The sequence below is a fragment of the Megascapheus bottae genome, chromosome 2, assembly GCF_031878675.1.
Source record: "Megascapheus bottae isolate mThoBot1 chromosome 2, mThoBot2.hap1, whole genome shotgun sequence".
NCBI classification, from domain to species: Eukaryota; Metazoa; Chordata; class Mammalia; order Rodentia; family Geomyidae; genus Megascapheus; species Megascapheus bottae.
Genome location: NC_143510.1, coordinates 27,281,271 through 27,303,437, shown reverse-complemented (window position 1 = coordinate 27,303,437; position 22,167 = coordinate 27,281,271). Strand labels below are relative to the sequence as shown.

Genomic DNA, 22,167 nt, shown 5'->3' with positions numbered 1-22,167 from the left:
GAACATCTCTCCCTGTAAGCCTGTTTAGTTTTGGGTAAGTGAGGATTCCCAAATGTAGCCACAGAAGCCATGGATGAGAAAAGTACCCTACCAATGCCAATTACAAGTCTTGTCTGTAGAGCAGGGCGGAGGGATACGGGTGTCCAGAGCCCTAGACTCAGCTCGCTCTTCTCCAGTGAGAACCTGCAGAACACTTACCGGGGACTCCTGCCTCTCCTCTCTCCAGTCCAGGGCCTCCTGCGCGCACCTTGTGGGCACCCCCTTCACCAAAGGGCCCCACGGTGAACTGGAAGGGGCTGCCTGTTACGTGCTGCCCACGGTATTTGACGCTGACTGTGTGAACACCCATCTCCTGGGGCACAAATCGGACGCAGTGTGAGTTCTTCCCCACAGGCACTATCTCTGCCTCAGTTACCCGGCCAGAGGGGCTGGTGACATGGGCTGACATGTCGCTGCTGTTGATTTCTGAAAGGGAATGGGAGGTTGGGAGAAATAGAAAGGTTAGAGCGAGGCCCTGAAGCAGAGCAGAGGACATGCAGGGCAAGCATCAGGGGTGGGGGGGGGTGCAGCTCAGTGGATGTGGAGAGCTTGGGTTCCATTCCCTTGGGACAGGTGACATTGTGGACAGGACAGGTCTTTCAAGGCCGCCTAGTACAGAGGGCCTTCTAGAGGTTCTGACACTTCTCGTCCCACTGAGACTTTCTATAGCCTTCCTGGCTAAAGCTGAACTAGCAGCTCAGAACTGGTGGTTACAGCACTAATAAAACCCACAGTCATCCAGGGGTCTTCAGGACAAAGGTGACAAGGTCATCTGCCATGCTTAGACAGGCTTTTCTGTCTTGGTATGCAAGGATAGAAAGCACAAGAGTTTTCCTCTTGATGGTTCTGAAACTCCAGCATATCTTTCAGGCAACAAGACAAGATGCATTTAGTGACAAAAGTGAGTACATGTCAGTCGCAATGGCAAAGGGGAAACCATGCATGAGCAAGACCAAAGACGAGAGGCCACACTCAGAAAAGCAGTGCCTTGGGCCACAAGCACAGAAGCCCAGACACGGCTATGCTACAGGCTGCTCACATCACGCCAACAATTGTGCCTGTAGTGCCATGGAGAAGTGCCAGTGGCACTGAGCTTTGCCATCACCTAGAGCCTGAATGAAACTGCAGGCTGCGGCCCTACAGGATCTGAATCGAGAAGCTTGAGACTGAGCCCTGAGGACAGAGAAAGGCAGCGTTGGTTAGAGACAGGTCACGCCATCTGAAGGACTGAACGTATGTGTCCCTTCAGAATTCTTATGTTGATCACAAAGCCCCAGTATGAAAGTGGTAAGAGATGGGGCATTGGGAGACTTCTTGGGCTTAGATGACATCATGTCAGCAAGTGCTCTCCTGATGAGATTAGTGCCTTCAGAAGACTGCAGACAGCTTGCTCCTTTCTGTTGTCCATACAAACACACAAGACACCTTCTGTACCCTGAAAGGGGGCCCTTATCAGAGCCTGCCCCACTCAGGCCTCCTAAGGTATGCAACTCTGACAGGTAAAGGGCTATTCCTTGTTGCTCTGTTCATGTTACTTTGTTACAGCAGCCCAAACTAACTAATACATGTTCCATAGCCTGTGGGGGAAGGAGGGGAGATGATAAGGACATCTGGGAGCTGGTAAGCTGTTCACCCTTCTAACTGATGACAGAGATCCAGGTAGAGAATAAAGGGGAAAAGAATCTCTGCTGAAGTCATCTGAAACCAAGTCAGATCGTGTCTTTTCATTTAGTTGCTTTTCTGTCCACTGAAAAGAGTAACACAATGGTGGCAAGTCAGAAAAGGCTTAAGATAAAGGACAAGTGCAGACACTGCAAGGACACAAGTAAAATGAACATTGGCAAAATGAATAAAACACCTAGGTGTGATCACACCCTAGGATCATTTAAGATTAGACTTCTCAGTAGGATATGTGGAAGTCTGGAGCACACACCAGCTGGAGGCAGAGGAGCCTCAAAACCTTCACCAAGAGTGAATTCTTTGTGGGAGGATCCCCCATAGAAAGAGCCTGGACCAAATTTCAGACAGACTGGATGGTTAAGGGCGGCCGTGGCAACACGAGGAGCAATCCCTCGCCAAAGGGTTCCATGTGGTTTACCAGACTGGCACACAGTCCTCCTTCTAATTTTAGGAAGGAAAGAACCAAGTGAAAACATTAGAGGGCCACTGCTGGGCTACCACCTCTTAAATATTTCCAGCTAATGCCATTAACAGGAAAGGGTCTCTCAATGACAGTCTTCTGCTTGACAAATATACAATAGAGAAGCCCAAGGAAATCTTTGTTTTTCCCCCCATGTAACATAATAAAGCTACTTTCACTTAACGGAAGGAAAGAAAAAAAAAAGGTTTATTTTTCTTAACTAGACCTCTGTGAAAATAGACATCAAAGAAAATCAAAGGGGAAAGCAAAGCCGGCTTGGATAGCAAGCACTAGGCCGGTTGCTCTGGCTCCGCAGCTCCTTGCACTCACCTGGAATTTTCAGATTCAGATCGCAGATGCTCCCAACAGTGGCCATGGATGGAGCCCGGCTGGTCCGAGTGATGCTCTCCTTAACTCTCCCCTCACCACTGATCTTCACAGTAAAGGGGCTCCCTACAAGACCAACAAGCATCCTGTGAACAGCCCAAAGGCCATGGCCTGGTACAGACACAGACTGAAGCCTCCCAGAGAGAGAGCAGAGAGAAACACGTACCAGGCACGTGCTCATCAGCGAATTTGGTGGAGACAATGTAAACCCCAGGCACAGTGGGGAAGTAGGAGACCTTGCAGGTGCCATCTTCCAGGTCCTCTGTCTGGATGTCCACCTTGCTGGGGCCTTCCACTGCCAAGGAGATGCCACCATAACCTGCAACACAGCAATCCCCACTGCTCACGCACCAAACCTCAGGTTGGAGGAACTCGATTCCATGAATGCAGAAGGGACCTCTGTCCACTGACATTCACTATGTCCAGATAGCAGAGAGAAAGGAGCCTACTTGTAAGCTTGGGCAGAGGAGTGGGTGAAAGGCTCAGTAAAGTCCTATAGTGAGAGAACAGAACACAGCTTTGATAAGAGAGCTCTTCCCTGAGGATATCTGCCGTTGTCCCATGGAGCATGTTGTATAACCCATGTGCCTTTATGAACAGTGAGTACTGCCCCAGGGGCTAGACCCAGCCAAGGGCCAGAGAAGCTGTTTTGTTTTTTTTTTTTTTAATTGGTCATGGGGCTTCAACTATGGGCCTGGGCATTGTCCCTGAGATCTTTAGCTCAAGGCTACTGCCCTACCCCTGGAGCCACAGTGCCACTTCCAGTTTTCTGGTGGTTAATTGGAGATAAGAGTCTTACAAACTTTCATGCCCAGGCTGGCTTTGAACCAAGATTCTCAGATCTCAGCCTCCCAAGTAGCTAGGATTACAGGCATGAGCCACTAGTGCCCGGGCAAGAAGCTAAATTTGTAAACAGCCTCCATCTGTATCAGAGAGCTTTAGCAACATGAAGAATCAACCAAAAACATCCATCTATTGGGATCAGAAATTCTACTGCTCTTGGTCCCAAAATTCAGCAATTTGGCCATCACTTAAGAAGGCAGAGCATGTGACCTAGCTTTGGAAAGTCCAATTTAAACCATCTCAGTGAGGGACAGGAAGAGATGCTTCATTTCCCAGAAATCACTTCTCAGCTGCAGAGAATCTTGGTCATCTGGCCTAACATTCTTTGCTTAGGATGAATCCAGGAGGCTAAAGATGGCGATGTAGACACTAGAACACTAGATTGGTAGCCCCTGTGAGCTTTGGATTCTTCATCTATAAAACAAAAAAAACCTAATGTCTTTATGATTATAAGACTCAAATGGCAGCACAAGTAGAAGGAGTTAGAGCAGGAAGAATGCCCAGAGAGAAAGAAGAGTTGGTACAAGGGGAAAATGCAGTAGTCTGGATAAGAAGAAGCCAGTTCCTATAGGCATGGGGCACGTGGCCTGGAGGCACCCACAGACCTGCATCCCTCGTGTCCACAATGAAATCTGACATTTCAAAGGTGCGGCCTTCTGAAAGGCCTCGGCCATAGACTTTGGCTCGACGTGCATCACCAATCTCAGACTGAACCACCATGATGGACACGGGGCTGTTAGCCACATGGTTGCCGTTCTTCTTGATGCTGACCAGGTGCTCGCCCACCTCCCGCGGGATGAAGGAGATGCCTGGATCAGAACACAGATGGTTTGTGAGTAAGCGAAGATAAAGGAGACTAAGTGGGAAAAAGGAAATAACACTCTCCAAATTGAAAAACTGATTTCTTTCAAAAAACCCAGCATGCAAGGGTGTCAATATTAACATGGCAGAAACATGCTTGGACTTTTTTTGCCTGTGTGTGGTCGATTGTGGGACCTAAACTCAAGGCCTAGAAGATGTCTCTGAGCTTTTCTACTCAAGGCTCTGCCACTTTCAAGCATAGCTCTTCTTCCAGTTTTCAGGTGGTTAATTGGAATGAAGAGTCTTATAAACTTTCCTGCCCAGGCTGGCTTTGAACTGTGATCTTCAGAGTTCATTTGGCAGAGCAGCAGCTAGGATAACAGGCGGGAACCACCAGCACACTGGTGCTTGAGCTTTTATTACATGCATTTATCATATCATACTCCAGTGTGCCACCAGTTTTCCAAGGAAGTTCCTCAGGATCCTGTCTCCCCTTCACGCAGGCCCCCTGACTCACCAATGTGGTTGTTGGGCAACCTCTTGAGCAGGCAGGGCTCGTCGTGCCCGGATGGGGCTTTGATGCTGGCAGTCAGTGTGCTGAGGTCTGTCTCACTGATGTCCAGCAGGAAGTCAGCGGCGGAACCCAGCTTCACCTGGGAGCAGCGTCTGCTGTCATCTAGGAAACAGACCCCAACACAGCCTCCATTACAAATGGTCACCCCTTATTCCCAGAGAGCTCTCATGCCAAATGAACAGTCAAGAGGTCATCATTAATAAGCAATAAAACATGCCTCTGACACTGAGCAGACCAGATTAACGAAGAATGATCAGCATTTATGTCTGGTTCAAGGGAAGGCTAGGACCCCAACAACAACAACTAGAGATGTGAATTTTGTTTTTTCTCATTTGTCAGGGTCTGTTATGCAAAGCCCATGCTTAGGGCCTTAGGGATCTTCTTGCCTCAGCTTCTGAATGCTAGGATCATATATGTGTGCCACCATACCAGCTTCTTAAACCGTGTGTGTGTGCGTGTGTATGTATGTGTGTGTGTGTCTGTCTGTCTGTGTGTGTGTGTGTGTGTCTGTCTGTCTCTGTGTGCACACATGCTGGTTCTAGTCAGAATTTTTTTTTTTTTTTTGCCAGTACTGGGCCTTGAATTCAGGGCCTGAGCACTGTCTTTGGGCTTTCTCAAGGCTAGAGCTCTACCAGTTGAGCCACAGCATCATTTCTGGCTACATATGTGAAATCAAATCCAGGTCTTCATGCATGTTAGGCAAGCACTCTACCACCAAGGCTAAACTCCCAGCCTCTGAGCTTTTATTGCTCAAGACTAACATTCTACTCTACTTCCGACTTTTTGATAAGAAACTGAAGTTAAGTCTCATGGACTTCCTATCCAAGCTGGCTTCAAACCATGACCCTCAAATCTCAGCTCCCCGAGTAGCTAGGATTACAAGAGTATGCCACCAGTGCCTGGCTCATGGCACGGGACAACCAATATTGGGGATTAAATCCAATACTTGCACTTTCTAGGCAGGCATGATGCTACTTAAAGCCTTACCTCTCACCATTTTTGACTGATTATTATTATTATTACTTTTTTTTTTTTTTGCCAGTCCTAGGCTTGAGCTCAGGGCTTGAGCACTGTCCTGGGACTTTCTGAAGGAAAGTCTCAGCACCACTTCCGGCTTTTTGCTATGTATGTGGGGTACTGAGGAATCGAACCTGGGTCTTCGTGCATGCTAGGCAAGCACTCTACCACTAGGCCAAACTCCGGCCCCCTAACTGGTTATTTTTTATGTAAGATCTCATTGTATGCTCAGGCTACCTTAGATAGCAGTGCTCCTAATCAGAGCTTCCCAGTATTGCTGGGAATGAAGATGACAAGTGGCTGCCACTGTGCCGAACCACTGCACTTTCCCCACAGCTAGGATAACTGGAAGGCACCACCACACCCAGCCTTGAATGAGATGCAGTCTCATAAACATTTTGGCCTGGGCTGGCCCCAAACTTCAGTCCTCTAATTTCTCCCTCCCAGGGGCTTGTGCCACTGCCTCTGCACCTGAGGAACTCTTTAAAGGAATCCTTGACAGTGGCAAATGCTTATGTCCACACCCTGATTTTCCAAGTGCTTGGAACCCATTTGATCCAGTGATGTTGGCAACTTCAGACAGATCAAAACCTCTCAGGGGCAGGAACCTTACTTGCTTTGTGCATCTTCCTTAGGAGCCACTGAGAATGTGATTGAATCTAGCAGGCAGAGCCAGGGCTGGGATTGGAAGCTTTGCAAAGGAAAGGCCTGCTTCTGATGCCCAGAATACCACCTAGGAAGATGGCTAAACCACTACCTCTCCTACCTCACCTAGAAAATAGAGGGCATACAACCTGTTTAGCAGTGGTGCTGACAGGCTTCTTTGAGCTCAAGTACTCAGGGACTATTGCAATACCTTTATCTGGGAGCTTGCTGTCCAAATGCTAGTTGCCCTGTTTTCCCTGCTTTATCAGTTATGGGAGAAATTTAGCAAGGAACTCACACATGGTGCCTCCTAAAGATGATGTGAAGTGTAAACTCAATCAGACAGACAGACATTGGACACCTATCCCATAAGGAAGCCCCAGCTGGGCAGGAAGGCATCCCCACCTGTGATCTTGGCTGTGAAGGGGCTGCCAGGGATGTGCTTGTCATTGTACTTGACCAGAATGCTGTAGTCGCCCGGCAGCGTGGGCAAATAAGTCACAGTGCATGTCCCATCTTTGTTGTCGATGCAGCTGATTTCTGCCTTGGAAGGCCCCTCGATAGCCAGGTCCAGACCACCTGCGGGTGGAAACAGGGAGGAAGGGCAGTCAGAAAGAGAATTCCTTCTTCCCACAACTTATCCAACGCAGCCCCAGAAATGACATACCCAATGCGAGTCTCAGGAAAGGAGCCTAGGTCGGAGTAGAGATGTGTACAGAAGACATCTCACTGTCCGATTGTTGCCCTCATGTAACCCTAGCTCTTCAGGATGTGGAGGAGAAGGATGCAACCCTTCATGAATATGCCATACATAGAAGGGGCCAGAAACAGACTGCCACTGGCGGTCTGGCTCCATCTACCACTCTAGAAATGCCACTAGAATCACAGGTCTAGCTGGACAGGGTGGTTTATAGCTGTAATTCCAGCACTGAGACAAGAGGACTGGGAGGTGAAGGCTACAAAGCAGAACTCAGGAATAGAAGGTAGAGGAGGAAGAGGAGGAGGAGGAGGAAGAGGAGGAGGAGGAGGAGGAGGAGGAGGAGGAGGAGGAGGAGGAGGAGCAAGTTCCTATCTATTCAGCCTATTCAGAGGCTGATAACTAGAGAATCAAAGTTCCAGGTTGCCCAGGTAAAATGTTTTGTGAGACCTCTTCTCAACAAATAGCTAGGCATAGTGGTATAGACCTGACTTACAGAACAAGCTGGGTGTCAACTCAGCTATGGCAGGAAGCAAGTGTAAAACAGGAGGATCTCAGAGTAGGATAGGTTCCCCTACCCCCCCCCAAAAAAAACCAAAGATCCCATCTCCCTCAAAATAATCAGTGTAAATAAAGTGCCAGAGGGGTGGCTCAGTGGTAGTGCATCTGCCTACCAATGAGACACAGATGGTTCACGTGAGGTCCTGTGAGTTCATGTGAAAAAAAAGAAAGAAAGAAAGACATTCTAAACCAAAGCATACTTAAATTCTTACTGAGAGACATATAATACTTTATCATGTAAATGACATCATTCAAAAGATAAGACTTCAAACCTTTCCTGTTGTGGGTAGAAGACAGAACTGCATTACCGAAGACAGACTAACATGAGAAGAAAATATGACAAATCCTACTATGAAATAGATTGAGCTTTGTTTTTGAGACTAGTCTAGATGTGGTGTAGGGAGCGACTTTCAATTCCTGAGTCCACATGATCCTCCTTGCCTGAGGCTCCCAAGCAGCTGTGACACAGGGACTTCCCACCCTATCTGGCAACTGTTGTAAGTCTGCCCTTCCAAATGAAAGCCACCAAGGGATAAGCCCGAGAGCACACCATACCTTCTCCTGCATCCTCCGTGACGATGGTGAAGGTGGCAGTTTTGTTGGCCACTCCGTACACCAGGCCTGGGCCGTACGCAGAGACGCTGCCACTGTTGGGGTAGTTCACGTAGAACTGCAGGGGGCTCTCTGCATTTGCCAAAGACACAAACAACACAGGGCTCATGAAGGGGAGGCTGAGCACTGGGACCAGGGGAACCTTAATGTGTCTCTATCTGCGGGCAGGTTTGGCACCTCGAGAGCAGACACAAGATAAAAGGAGAATGTGGGGCCCTCGTGACCCTATAAACACTAGCGGTTCTACTCAGTACCATTCCTTTATGGATCTGTCTACTGACTGGAGGGAGGGAGAATCCTACTCAACCTGGCCAGGAAGGAGGAGACAGCTGTGGGCCAATGGTCCACAAGGAAAGCATCCGGAAAGATCTTTTTTGCCTGAATCTCTCTACATGTCCTGATGTAGAGAATTCATCTCTAGGAATGGACTTTCCCTGCAAGCACCTCCACCCTCACCCCACTCCCTCCCTGAAGCTGATATAAAGAATAAGGGTGAATAGGTACAGTGCAATACTATATATAACACTTTAATTTCCACAGAATTTATATGCAAACTGGGAAAGGCCTCAGTCCTACACATGGGTCATTAAAAAAGGAGATCTCTGTGGGAACGGGAGAGATTCTCCATACTGTGTTGCACTGAAGAGAAAAAGCATTATTACCATGATGCCATTCCTTTTGAAACTGAACAGAATGAAACAAAATTGTACTCATGTTAGTAGGCACAGAGAGAAACATCTAAAAGAAGCGTAGTTACGCTGGCAGTGGGAAAAACATATTAGCAGGAGCTTTCAGTTTTTTCCATACATCTGCACACCGTTTTTGCTCAAAGCAAATATTATATACACGTATAAATAGAAACTAAAGCAAACGCCAATCTCAGAAGTGTTTATAACTCCTATCACAAAGAACTAATGTATCTAATATTTAAATTAAACTTAGTTACTGATAGGACAAAAGCTGATTAACGGGTAGAAAAACCGGCCAAGGATTAGCAACGTTCAGATCACAAGAAAAAAAAAAAAAAAAAAAAAAGGCATGGCTCTTCAATGTCTAGGAAGTTGCTCAATCTCATTCACAGGAGAAATGCAAATAAAGCAAGGTACGGGTGTTTCTCAATCATCAGACTGGCCAAGATCCAAGATCTGACAGCAAATGCCACTGGCTAGGCTATGGAATGGCACTGTCGTTCTGTGCTGCTGGGATCTGAGGAGGAACAGCCCTCAGCAAAGGCAATACAGCAAGACCTATGAAAGGCACAGGTGCTCACACCGTGGTTCAGGAACACAAGGCACGTGCAAGATGCTGGATATAAAAGACAAGCCTAGTAAAAAAAAGGGAAGAAATGAAGTGTCTCATGGGAAACTGTATGGGATGACTCATCCATGGAGGCTTGGGTGAGGGAAGACTATGAAGTATAGTTAGTCTCTGAAGCAGACTTGCAAAGCATTCCTGCATACCCTGGCTAACATAAAAGAGTAAGGATGAATGCGTAGAGTATACCATGTATAGAAAATGACTGACTTTAACAATCTGTATTTTTGTCCAGGGCTCATGTCCGTAATTCTAGGTACTCAGGAGGCTGAGGATCCTGACTCAAAGGCAGCCTGGGCAGACCAATCCAAGAAATTCTTATCTCCAATTAGCCAGTGAAAAGCCAGAAGTAGAATTCTGGCTCTAGTGCTAGCAGGGGCCAGTCTTAAATGGAAAAGCCAAGTACAAGCATGAGATCTGAGTTCAAATGCCAGTACTGGCACTAAACAAACAAAAAACAAACACAATTTCGTTTGCATGTAGTCTTAAAAATAGTTTGAAATCAGGCCATGAGTTTGGCCTAGCATGAAAGAAGACCTGGGTTCAATTCCGCAGCACCACATACATAGTAAAAAGCCAGAAGTGGTGCTGTAGCTCAAATGGTTGAGCTCTAGACTTGAGAAAACCCAAGGACAGTGCTCAGGCCCTGAGTTCAAGGCCCAGGATTGGCCAAAAAAAAAAAAAAGTTTGAAATCAAACACCAAAACCCTTAAGAGTCAAGTTCAAGGACATGGCTGATGGGAGACACAGGTAATATGTTACCAACCCAAGATATTATTAAATTTTAAAACTATTTCAATAATTGTGAAAAAAGACCAAGACTAAGATTGTGTTGGTTGCTGGCCAAGAAACAAGCAGTGTGTTTCCTTGTCCAGCCATACTCCATTCTCTTCTTACCAAATCTTCTGCTTGATCTGTTCACGCCCCATGCTTCCTACCCCACAGGGCTTTACAGGCCAGGCTGGAAAGTCCCTTGCTGTACCTCGTATTTTCCTTCCAGCCTGACCTTTGGCCACACTCAGCATAGTGACAAAGACAAACAACCAAAGGCCCAAGAGTCTATACTGTGACCCAGGATGCTGAGCCGAATCATCTCCTTGGGAGAATGGTGGGACAGGCCAGGGGTCCCACCTGTTTGTTTTTGTAAGGATGCCAGCACTGCATTCCCAAGCCTGCCCCACAGAGAACGGACTCCTGAACAATGGCTGGCCAGAACCCCTGCCAGCCCCTGGACTGGGGAGTCCTGCTGGGTTCTCAGCCTGACATACCAGGGATATGGCTGCCCATGTACTTGATGTGCATCTCGTGGAGCCCAACCTCAGTGGGCGCATATCTGACGGTGACCGTCCCGTCCTTGTTGTCCACAATCTCAGGTGTGGCTGTCTTCCCAGAAGGCATGTGGACCTCTCCTGTGAAACACAGGGATACAGGGTAAGAAGCCCACGAGCAACTTCCCAGGAGTAGCTGAATCGGGTGCATACATGTCCTCACAATCAAGGTTTGCAGACTCAAGAACACATATGCTGCCTAAAATATCCACATCCCACAGTGGAAAACAGACACCTGCTTGCACTTTCTGGTTTCATTTAGCTCCTAACAAAATGTAACAGACAACTTATAATAAAGGGTTTCTATAAGTGGCAAATTAGAAGCTCTAGCAAGACTTGAGAAGACCACAGAACCAGCACAATAAGTAGAATATCAACCCAAAGGGAAGTGGGCATTAAAAGTAAGATGAGAGAAGGCAATTCCGGCACAACAGAATTCAGTGTCAAGCGCATTTGGAAAGAAGGTGAATAAAAGAAGGCCAAAAAAAAAAAAAAAAAAAAAGAGCTACACATGAAAAGGTACCTAAGAATCACAGGCTCTCAAGATACAAATGGACCCCTCCTCAGAGAAATACATTCTGTCCCTGTGAGCAGCAGGGACACAGAGATAAGGTACCCAGGTCCAGGGTTTGATGAAGCCCCCGACACCATTCTGGGTCACTGTGGTGAGGGAAATGGAAATTGATCTCACCATGGCTTACCTGTGATTTCCCCTTTCCTGACTGCAAAGGGAATGACCAAGTCGAAAGGCTTAAACCCCAGGCCGTTCATGTCACTCACTGGGACATAGGCTTCCTCAGTCACCTAAAAACAGGAAGCAGTAGTCACTGGGGGAAAGTGGACACCAGTGAGGGCTTGTGTAGTTACAGGGACAGTGCTGCTGGGAATTCTGCAAGCCAGTGAGGCTGGGATATGGAGATGGGCTTCAGTTAACTAGCCCTGGACCCAAAACAAAACTTTGAAGGAAAGAAGTCCCACTGACAAATGCTAGCAACACCCAGCAATCTGCTTGTAAAATTCCCAGCAGTACCCATGGTAAAGAGGGCAGTGACAGGAGGCAGCAATATCTGAGTCCCAAGAGGATCCACCTGGAAAGGCTTAGTTGCTTGTGGCCTGGAAAAGAAGGTGCATTTTAAGTGGCAGAGAGTAGCAGCAGTGGCCTTGCCCCTGGACATAAACCTAAATATGCAAGAGGCAGCTCAGAGGCAGGAGTAGGCCGGAGGACCATCTTGCTCTTTACGTATGGAGACAAACTGCATGGAGCGTGATAGGACATGATGGCTGGTGATTCATGGAGTGCGGATGGTGACATAAAGGTGAATCTTACAGAAAAATGCAGGATCACGGTGATGGATTGATTTGGGAAGGGGGAGGTGAGGGAGGGGAACACCAATGGCCAAAACACCCAGTGGGCTGAAGCAAACCCCATAAGCAGGTGGCAGCTTTTCTGAAATGAAGGCTGAAATGAAAGAAATGCAAGAGGTAGGGGGGAAACCCCAAAAAAATGTACCCAGGGTTTGAATCCAGGGGAACATGCATTTACCAGTGCCTCTTCCATGGCTGTCACTTCCCCATCCGTGGCCTGGTTGGTGGCAAATGGCGATTAGTTGGAAAATCACATTGGAGGGATATTGCTACTTAGCCAAGTATAAATCCTAGAGTTGCCTCCTCCCCCACTGCTTCTTGGACATTCTTACCACTCTTATGGAAGGAAATGGTGTCCTGTCATTTATGTCAACAGCACATGTTCTCTGAACCACAACTCCATTTCTAGTGAGCAGGTCTAGGCTGGCAGGACATGTATACAGGAATCCTATTGGACCCCTCTGTGGTCATGAAAGACTAAAGTGACCGGATGTGGACATGACTAATAAATCACGATTGGCCTGTGGGGGTGGAGGGCTTCCAGGCAGCCCTTCTGTAGAGATGCTAAAGTCTCGTGGCTTTATATGCGAGCCTATCTACAGTTGATTGAGGGAAGAAAGCAAGTGGTAAAGCAAGGTGTATGTTAGGACCCCAGTGATATCAACAGAGAAAAGCTGCCAGACTTTGGCAGCCCAGAGGCAGGAGAAGAAATGGCTACTCATTTGATAAATAAATGTCTCCAGACATTAATGTTGTAAAGGTCTTATAAACTGATCTAAAAAAATTTTAAGGTTGAGGACATGACTCAAATGGTAGAGTGCTTCTCCAGCATGGGTTCATTCACTCTATTGCAAAAAAGAACAAGCCTTCAACTCCATGCCCCTGATCCAATTGACCCAAGAGGGGGCTTATCTCCACCACCTCCCCTCAATGTGAGCAAGTAGAGGGTGGAATCCTATAAAGAGGCCATGCTGCACAGCTTAACCCTCCAGTCTATAGTGACCATGCGGCTCCACTCAAGACAGCTCTCATCTCAGACGCTAGATCATGCAAGGGCTAGGCTGGGCCATGGAAAGGGATCAAAGGCTTTCCACTGGCAAGGTAGTTAAGCCACTTACCCATAATGCCACATCCCACATACGTGATGTACCTAACTAGCCAGCCTGTAGTCTTTTTTTTATCTTTTTTGCCTATCCTAGTGGTTAGGTGTAGTACATCCATGAGGAACATTTGCTCTGTGTGTGCTCAGGGACCTGGGGCATTTATTCTTGAGATTTTCGATCCCTGCTGAGCAGCTAAAATGGTCCCTAATATTTTTGACCTGATTTTCTCAGCATCTGGGCTCTCTTATTCCCAGCCTAATGAACCAGCAGAATTAAGACATCCATGATATAAAATAATTAGATAAATTTAGCCAATGAGAAGAACCCCAGTATAAGATAAAAAAGATTCCAAAAACTGAGGCTGGGCCCTGAGTTCAAAACCCAGGACTGTATCCTTCTTTAAAATCTTTAAAAACTATAACTGGGACCCTTCCCTCCTCTGTAAACAGGACATTTTCTTCCTTTCTGCCCTGTTTCTCCTCTGAAGAAGAAAAACACTCCTAAATGGACAACATCCAAAGCTGACAAGTGTTTACATTCTTGATATACAAAAGAGCCTGCAGATCTCTGGCATGATGTTTATAGATAAATAAATGTCAGGGAAAGGGGAAAAAAAAGCTACAACAGATTATACACTGTTTGGAAAAAAAGTCCTTGGGCTTCTGTTTGGAAGGGCTTTGTGCCCTTCTCCATTGATATGCAATGTGAAACAATTAAAACATTTTTTGTTGGCTGTGGATTGGGCCAGACTAGTATGGACTAAGGAATTCATGTTCAGGGATGGCTGCACCTTGGCATCAAAGGAAGAAGAAGAAGAAGCCTGCATGACACCTGGTGTCTGTCTAGACCAGACATGCCTCATTTGTAATGACCCCAATGGTGCTTGATTCTGAAGGTTACATGAGGTAATTCTATGGTTCTAACCCTCCTCTTGCTGAAAGAACCTTAAAAATCAAGAGCAAGATCTAAAAGCCACCCAGAATGGAAAATTAAAGACTGGTTATTCAGTAGCCCACATCCACTGGATGGTTCCCTTCTATTCCAGATTTTCCAGCTTCAAAAGAGAAGGCACTTCCCATCCAAGTCTTTCCCAAACACAGTTGGAAGAATTTTGAGTCCTAAAATACCAGAGTCAAGCCTGAAGTCAAGAGAGCACCAGGACCACTCTTCCATCCCTGGTGACTGGAAGAGGAAGAAGATAAAAGACAAGAGTAAAAACTGTCCAATTCCCTCTGCTAAAGAGTAAAAGTAGTTGGGTGCAGATGGCTCACCCCTGTAATCCTAGCTATTCAGGAGGCTGAGATCTGAGGTTCGAAGCCAGTCCTGGCAGAAAAAGACCATGAAACTCTATTCTCCAATTAACCACCAGAAAACTGCAAGTGGTGCTGTGACACAAAGAGGTAGAATGCCAGCCTTGAATGAAAAAGCTCAGCCCAAGCCCCCCTACTGACGAAAACAAAAGGAGTAAAAGTGTATTCATTCGGCAGTGTGTCTTCTTGCCCAAGCCCCTGAGTACCTTGGTGGGCAGAGACTTGGTGGACAGAGAGATTTCCTCCAAACTCTTAGTGCTAAAGGGTTTCTGCATTCCTAGAGACCACACCAAGGGACCTCCAAGGTCCTCCACGTGAGCAAGGTTGTCCCAATCAGAGCTTAGCGTATGGCTAGCTGTAGGTGTATTGCTAATAACAGGCCCTGGAAAAGGGTTTGCTTACCATGACGGTAAAGGGGCTGTTGGGAATATCCACACCTCCAAAGCGCACATAGATCACATATGTGCCTGGCTTGGCAGCTGTATAGAAAATGTCATAGGTGCCATCCTCATTTTCAATGACATCGGCTTCAGCCTCGGTTCCATCTGGGGTCAGAATCATGCAGGTCACTTTCCCCTTTCCAGCGGTCTTGGCGTCCACCACAAAGCCCACTTCCTCGCCAGTTTTGACAAGAGGGGCGATACCAGGACCTGGAGAAGAGTTCAAGAAAGCAGAGAAGCATCAGTCCTGGGTAAACACTTTCCCAGAGACTAAAGAAAAAACCACATTCATGTGTGCTGTGTGTATCTACAAATAATTAGATGCTGGTACCAGATAGCTGACTAGTCCAAGCTCCAAGAGCAGATGGTACCGATCAAGGAGCAGCCCACCAAGTCCTTAAGAAGCAATATCGTCTGCAAGCTCTGCATGCTTCTCAGCTTCAAATGACTTCTGCATCCAATGATAAGGGGATGAAGGGGCAACTCATTAGCAGGCATATTGGGCATTTTCTTAAGGGCCAGCTACCCATACCTGGGATGGGGGAAGGAAGGAAGCCCTGCACTGATGACGTACTCTTGGGTCAGCAAGCCCCTGCAGGTTGTCAGGTCACTGCATAGACCACAAGGGGTGAGGTGGTCCAGCCAGTGTTTCAAAATGACTCAAGTTTTGCCATGGGTGAGACAAGAAGGCCACCATGAGCAATTCACAGACCTTGTGGTGAAGGCAGGAGATTCCGTCCATTCAGGATGGGATGAAAGAATGAAGCTATCCCATTCAGTTTCCTTATTTTACAAGAACCAAATCTGTTTTTCTTTTTCTTTTATTCTTTTGCCAGTCCTGGGGCTTGAGCTCAGGGCCTGGGCACTGTCTTTGAGCTTTCTCTCAAGGCTAGTGCTCTACCTCTTGAACCACAGCACCACTTTTGGTGTTTTTCTGTGCATGTGGTACTGAGGAATCAAACCCAGGGCTTTGTGCATGCTAGGCAAGTACTCTACCACTAGGCCACACTCTCAGCTCCCCATATCTGTTTCTTTCAGAGACGGGGATTGACATTTTAAAATGAGCTTGAGCAGCCAACACTGAGCTGCAGAACTGTTCTTAGAATAGAAAGGTTAGCAGGGCATTGGTGGCTCATACCTGTAATACTAGTTACTCAAGAGGCTAAGAGCTGAGGATCAAGGTTCAAAGCCAGCCCAGTAAAGCTCATGAGACTTATCTCTAATTAACCAGCAGAAAACTAAAAGTGGTGCTGTAGCTCAAAATGGTAGAGAGCTAGCCTTGAGCTGAAGAGCTCAGATATTGGGGTCAGTGCAGCCCTGAGTTCAAGCCCCGCAAACAATAAAAATACAAAATTAAAAAAAAACAAAAACAAAGGATAGTCTAGTGACAGTCATGTCTGAGAAACTGAATAAATGTTGAGGCTCCAATATTTGTAAGCTCCTGGGAGGAACCCTCCAAATCCTTTAATGTGTGTCTCTAATGCTGACCTGAAATTCTCTTAAATGAGTCTTGATTGAATGAAACATCTACTGTTTTCATGGGAATCTCCATCAAACCTAGGACCTCAACAAATGTACCCACTTCAAAAGTAATAAAAATAGTTCTTAAGTACATGGTCCTATACTCAGCACCTGAGTACAGGTGCCTGACCACATCTAATCTTGCAAAAACCCTGTCAGAAGTCTGTAGTCCTTGAAACAACTTCTGGAATTTGAATGTTGCTCAAAAAAATAAAAATAAAAAACAACTCTGAGGATTATAGTTCAAAGCCAACTCAAGCAGAAAAGTTTGTGAGCCCCTTACCTAATAAACTACTTAGAAAAAGCCAGAGGTGATTCGATGGCTCAAGTGGTAGTGCACTAGCTTAAGGTTCAGGGACAGTGCCCAGACCCTGAGTTCAAGTTCTGTGCCCAGGAACAGCACAGGAAAAAAAGGAGGGAGGGGAGGAAGGAAAGAAAGAACGGAGGGAGGGAGGGAGAGAGGGAGGGAGGGAGGGAGGGGGAGGGAGGGAAGGAGAGAGGGAGGGAGGGAAGGAGAGAGGGAGGGAGGGAGGGAAGGAGAGAGGGAGGGAGGGAAGGAGGAAGGAACGAAGGGAGGGAGGGAGGGAGGGAAGAGTTCTCTGATCTAAGTTTATATGACTGAGCCTCATTAAAACAGGAGAACTTAGCCAGGTACTGGTAGTTCATGCCTGTACTCAGGAAGCTGAGATCTGAGGATTACAGATCTAAGTCAGTAGGGGCAGAAAAGTCTCCATGACTTTTACCTCCAATTCATCACTCAAAAACCAGTAATGGAGCTGGGGCTCAAAGTGGTAGAGTGCTAGCCTTAAACAAAAGAGGTCATGGATGGCACCCAGGCCCTGAATTTAAGCCCAATAATGGACACACAAACAACAACAATGACAAAAAAAAAAAATAGAGAAGTTGCCCAGATCACAAAGACATTACACGGCACAGACTGACAGTCTGGCTTTCTGACTCCAAAGCCACACTCCTGACCTTGTTGGTACCCTGCACTCACCTGTGGCCAGGCACTTGCTGGCATCGCCTGTCTGTGTGGCCCGGATACGGTAAGGAGAAAATGGGATGTTGTCTCCACCATAGGTGACCCCAATCAGATAGCGCCCAGTCTTGTCAGGTATGTAGGTGACACCATATGTACCATCTTTATTGTCGTGGACCATGGCTCTTTTGGGTTTTCCCTCTTGGTCCTATAGATCACAGAGAAATGCTATACAGGATGTTGTGGCCAACATGCATCTGGGGAAAGCTTGGTGTATTGTCTCATTAGTTAGCACCTCTAGCAGGAAGTAATGGCTCAGTTTGATCGTGCTTTGTCTTCTAGGGAGAGAATAGGTCACTGATCATACCATGATGGACTGTTAAATGAATAAAATGTTGTGACTCTAAACACACTGAGCACCTAGAGTAAGGGGCAAAAGCTCAGCTCACCACCTGCCATATCTGCTCTCCCTTTTTCCTTATTCTTAGCCAGGTGCCCCTGCTACCGGAAAACAAGGCTCTATGTCCCAGTCTCCTTGCTATATAAGAGTCACAGGACTTGAGATTCATTGTGGTAGAAGGCTATGAGGAAGTGCTCATAGGTCGGGGGGTGGGGGGCAGGGGAGAGTTAGCTCTCCCTCCTCTGCCTTTCTGTCTTTCTCTTCCTGCCCTGAATGTAGATGTGATGACCAGCACTGCAGGCTCACAGTCCGGGAGGATGTTGAGAGCAGAGCCACACATAGATAAGCACCAGACAGATGGACCCCCAGAGCACCTAATGGCTTACCTCTAGGTGTCTTTACCAAGAGAGGAAAATCCCAGGGGTTTGGTATATAGCAGTGCTAAGTGACTTAAAACATTAAAAAAAATAAAAATAAAAAACATAGAGGTGTAAAAATAAAATACTTGAGATTCAACACGAAGTGGCACCTAGAAACATACCCTTAAGCTTCTCAGGTGAGCATATTTCTTTACTCACTGAAATACTAAGTATAACTCTAACGAACACTTGTATTGGGCCAAGTAAGCTCCTTATTCTTATTCCTGGCCTAGAAATCAGATCTTACTAATAAAGGTTGAATCCAGAAAAGAACTCAAGTTACCGTTATCTGGACAGCCAACAGGCCTTCTCCAGCATCTCTGGCATCAATTGCAAACTCCACAGGCAGGCTGGCAGGCACGCCATAGGAACTGAGGCCGGGGCCACTGGCAGTCACCTTGCTGGCATCATATTTGGGCAGGACCTTGACCTTAAAGGGACTTGATGGACATACATACATCCACATGAGTACTGATACCATCAACCCAGCTCTTACAGAGACTGAGACCAAATGCAGCATTTCTACAGCAAACAAAACAGCAGTTTTCAGCAAAGGGACCTAATTCTCATAGAAATATAGAGTGCAACCACATGAGATATAAATGGTTTAGGGAAAAGGGCTCTCATATTGAACTCATTTAATCCACATTTGCTATGCTAAGGTAATGGCCACAAAAATAGGAAGAACAGAAGTTCAATTTTAATGTTTTATTACATTGCACTCTATATTCATATTCTGTATTTTGTGTGTTTCTATGGAATATGATGTATTATATAAAAAAACACAGGTGATTTTTTAAATTAAAAATCTCAACATACTAGAGGCATATATATATATATAATTATTATCATTAGGTAATAAGGCTTTGGTACAACACCTTTTGAGAACTCTATGGTAAACTATAATCTCAAGGAAAGACAAACAACTTTGTCTTAATCAGAAAGTGACTGGCAGGGTGTCTAAAAGGTCTCTGGAAAACTAATACATTCCCTAACTTCTTAATTTCAGCTTTTTCTTTCCCTCATCTTCTTCAGCTCCCCTTCAAATCAAACATGGATGAAAAGAGACAATAAAGTAGGAATCCAAGGATCAAGGAAGTATTTGCTGGTTGGGTGAATGAATGGTGGGTGGGAGGAAGAAGCAGCCACTAGAGAAGTGTGCTGCTTCCATTCCTACAGGCTTCAGGTCAATTTGGACCTATTCCTCAGGGGTGAGGTGCCTACCTGCGTGGGATCTCTTCATCAGCATATTTAAGAGAGATCATGTAAGGCCCTTCCTGAGATGGGGTATAAGTCACCATGTGGGTGCCATCGCCATTGTCCACCACGTTCACTGGCTCCATCAAGCCTGAGGACAGAGGTGAGAGGTTTTAAAAAAACTGTTTGGTTTCCTCTTGACTCCACCTTTGGCTGAGTTTGAAAATGGATTACAACTACCCCTGAACGCTATTGGTTTTTCACTGCTGAGTAACACAAGGCAAACAGGCCATAATCACAGGCCTAAGACATCACAGAATCTACAATTCATGGTTGCAGAAATGACCCCAAGAGCTACCTTTAGCTTTTTGTTGGCTAAAGTACACTCAGCCTGCCCTAGGGTATAATTAAGGGGACTGCCCGTGCTTGCTACTTGAGGGTGTATGGTAAGGATGCAGCTGCAGACACCTTATAACTTTTCAAGCTGGTTAGGCATGCTTGGGATGTGGCAATTTTACTCTACAGCTGAGAAATTGCCAAAGAATCCAGAAGCATGAGCACCACAAATTAACCAATGGGCTAGCCAGTTAAAGTAGCCTCAGCTGAACAAACTACCATGGTACCAACATGCCAGAGTACAGGTATAGGGCAAGAGTGTGCCAATCTCCCAAAGTGACCTCAACAGGATGCCAGCAGGAGTGAGGGATGATGTACAAGCACAATCAAGGCATGCACTATGTTGATCAGATCTCAGATTCCAGCTCTGATCACAATTGTCAGGGATGGGTATAAACAGTGGGGTGGGTTAATTAACCACGGCAGCAGAAACAAACTGATTTTAGAGGGGATGCTATCAGGAAGCATTCAGGTTACATAATTTAAAGCAGCCAATAGGAAATCCGAACCTGTCTCCATAAAGTCACCCCTTGGGTCATCTTTAAAGAACTCTGACATGGCTTTCGAGGGGCTGTGCCATGACTGGGAATCCATTTCATCAGCTAAAATTAAAAAGCTGTTACTGAAAGTCCTCCATAACAGACAGAGGTCAACAGCCAAGTAAAGCTTTCTCACACATGAATGTACGTACAACATGCACCCCCCCACACACACACATCATACATCTTTGATGCTCAGAAACTTCCCAGAATGTGATTCCAGCCCCATGACCTCATTTTACCCGCTCCACTTCTGCTCTGAGCTTCAAAGGGCATAACCTCATGCTGAACCCCATTAATAACATCAAGGAGGAGGTTCCTCTTTAAAGGAGGAAGCTTCTATTTGTCATTTCTGGAAGCCAAAAACACATTAAGGGAAGAAAAAAATTCAGATTACTTAAGATACTAGGCACACTGTGCCTTAGCTGAGAAAAAAGGCACATCTTAAATGCCCGAAGAAATGTGGTTATGTACCAAAAAAGGCAAGTCTAAACAAATGCCAGAGCCCTGTCCCCAAATGGCCTCCTTGCCACAGCAAACCTGAATTTCAGGGTGCCAAAAGGGCAGACGGACTGCACAGAACCAGGACACCTTTCTTCTATGAAACAATGTTAAAGTCTTATCCCTGGCATTTCCAAGATTCTAGTAGATTCCACATGAGCACCAAGGCATGGCAAAGAGAGTTAATACTTCCAAACTCCAGAACCCACACATAGCCAGATCCCCCCTGACCTCCACAACTCAGTTGGTAAAGAAGCAGCCAAACCAGCATCACATGTGAGAGCCTCCACACAATTTGTTCAACTACCTACTTAAAAAGAGGAAAAACTGGGCTGGGAATGTGGCTTAATGGTAGAGTGCTTGCCTAGTATGCATGAAGCCATAATGCAATTCCTCAGTACCACATAAACAGAAGAAGCTGGAAATGGCACTGTGGCTCAAGTGGTAGAGTGCTAGCCTTGAGCAAAAGAAGCTCAGGGACAGTGCCTAAGCCTTGGAAAAAAAAAAAAAAAAGTTGTAGGGGGGAAGACTTCTGGAAAAATACTAGGCCTACTCACTTTAAAACAGGATCTTCTACTGGTTACCTAAGCTATAGGGCAATGAAATAATTTAAGAAATTCAAGATCATGATAGAACTCAAAAGTAAAGCACCAGTTTAGGGTCATAGCTCACGGTAGGTGGATATCGGAAGAGAGGCTGGGCATATGTACTCACCTCGTGGGCCCAGGATCCTCACTTCCAGTGGGGCCAGGCCAGCCTTGCTACTATCTACCGTGAAGAACTGTGGGACACAGGCTCGGACACCAGAGCCCAGCCCAGGACCAGCGATTTTGACCTTGCTGGGGTCTACGACATCTTTCACAGGAACCCTGAAGGGACTGCCTGGAAAAGAAGTTAAGAGATTTTGAGAACAAAGCAATTGGCACCACTCATGGGCATACCTAGAATCATCTTCAGTACCTGATGCTTTCGCTCATTGGCTAAGTGCTCTACCAACTAAGCCACACCTCCAAACCCTAGAATTGCATTGATCCAG

At 46.3% G+C, this 22,167-nt stretch overlaps 1 protein-coding gene across 3 annotated transcripts in view; it reads right to left on the bottom strand.

Annotated features, from left to right (window-relative positions):
- The window catches only part of Flnb (filamin B), a 145,882-nt gene that overhangs the window by 16,054 nt on the left and 107,661 nt on the right, over positions 1-22,167 (bottom strand). Inside the window, exons 25-40 of one of the 3 annotated variants that reach the window (XM_090322884.1) lie at positions 21,846-22,013; positions 20,601-20,693; positions 19,723-19,846; positions 18,782-18,938; positions 17,698-17,887; positions 15,139-15,386; positions 12,469-12,540; positions 11,660-11,762; positions 10,899-11,039; positions 8,260-8,388; positions 6,852-7,025; positions 4,728-4,886; positions 4,015-4,218; positions 2,733-2,885; positions 2,510-2,632; positions 199-465 (exon numbers count right to left, since the gene is read on the bottom strand). In XM_090322884.1, coding sequence (XP_090179010.1) covers positions 199-465; positions 2,510-2,632; positions 2,733-2,885; positions 4,015-4,218; positions 4,728-4,886; positions 6,852-7,025; positions 8,260-8,388; positions 10,899-11,039; positions 11,660-11,762; positions 12,469-12,540; positions 15,139-15,386; positions 17,698-17,887; positions 18,782-18,938; positions 19,723-19,846; positions 20,601-20,693; positions 21,846-22,013 — 2,505 coding nt within the window. The remainder of the gene's footprint in view (positions 1-198; positions 466-2,509; positions 2,633-2,732; positions 2,886-4,014; positions 4,219-4,727; positions 4,887-6,851; positions 7,026-8,259; positions 8,389-10,898; positions 11,040-11,659; positions 11,763-12,468; positions 12,541-15,138; positions 15,387-17,697; positions 17,888-18,781; positions 18,939-19,722; positions 19,847-20,600; positions 20,694-21,845; positions 22,014-22,167) is intronic. The other 2 variants (XM_090322892.1, XM_090322899.1) reach the window with 2 other exon arrangements.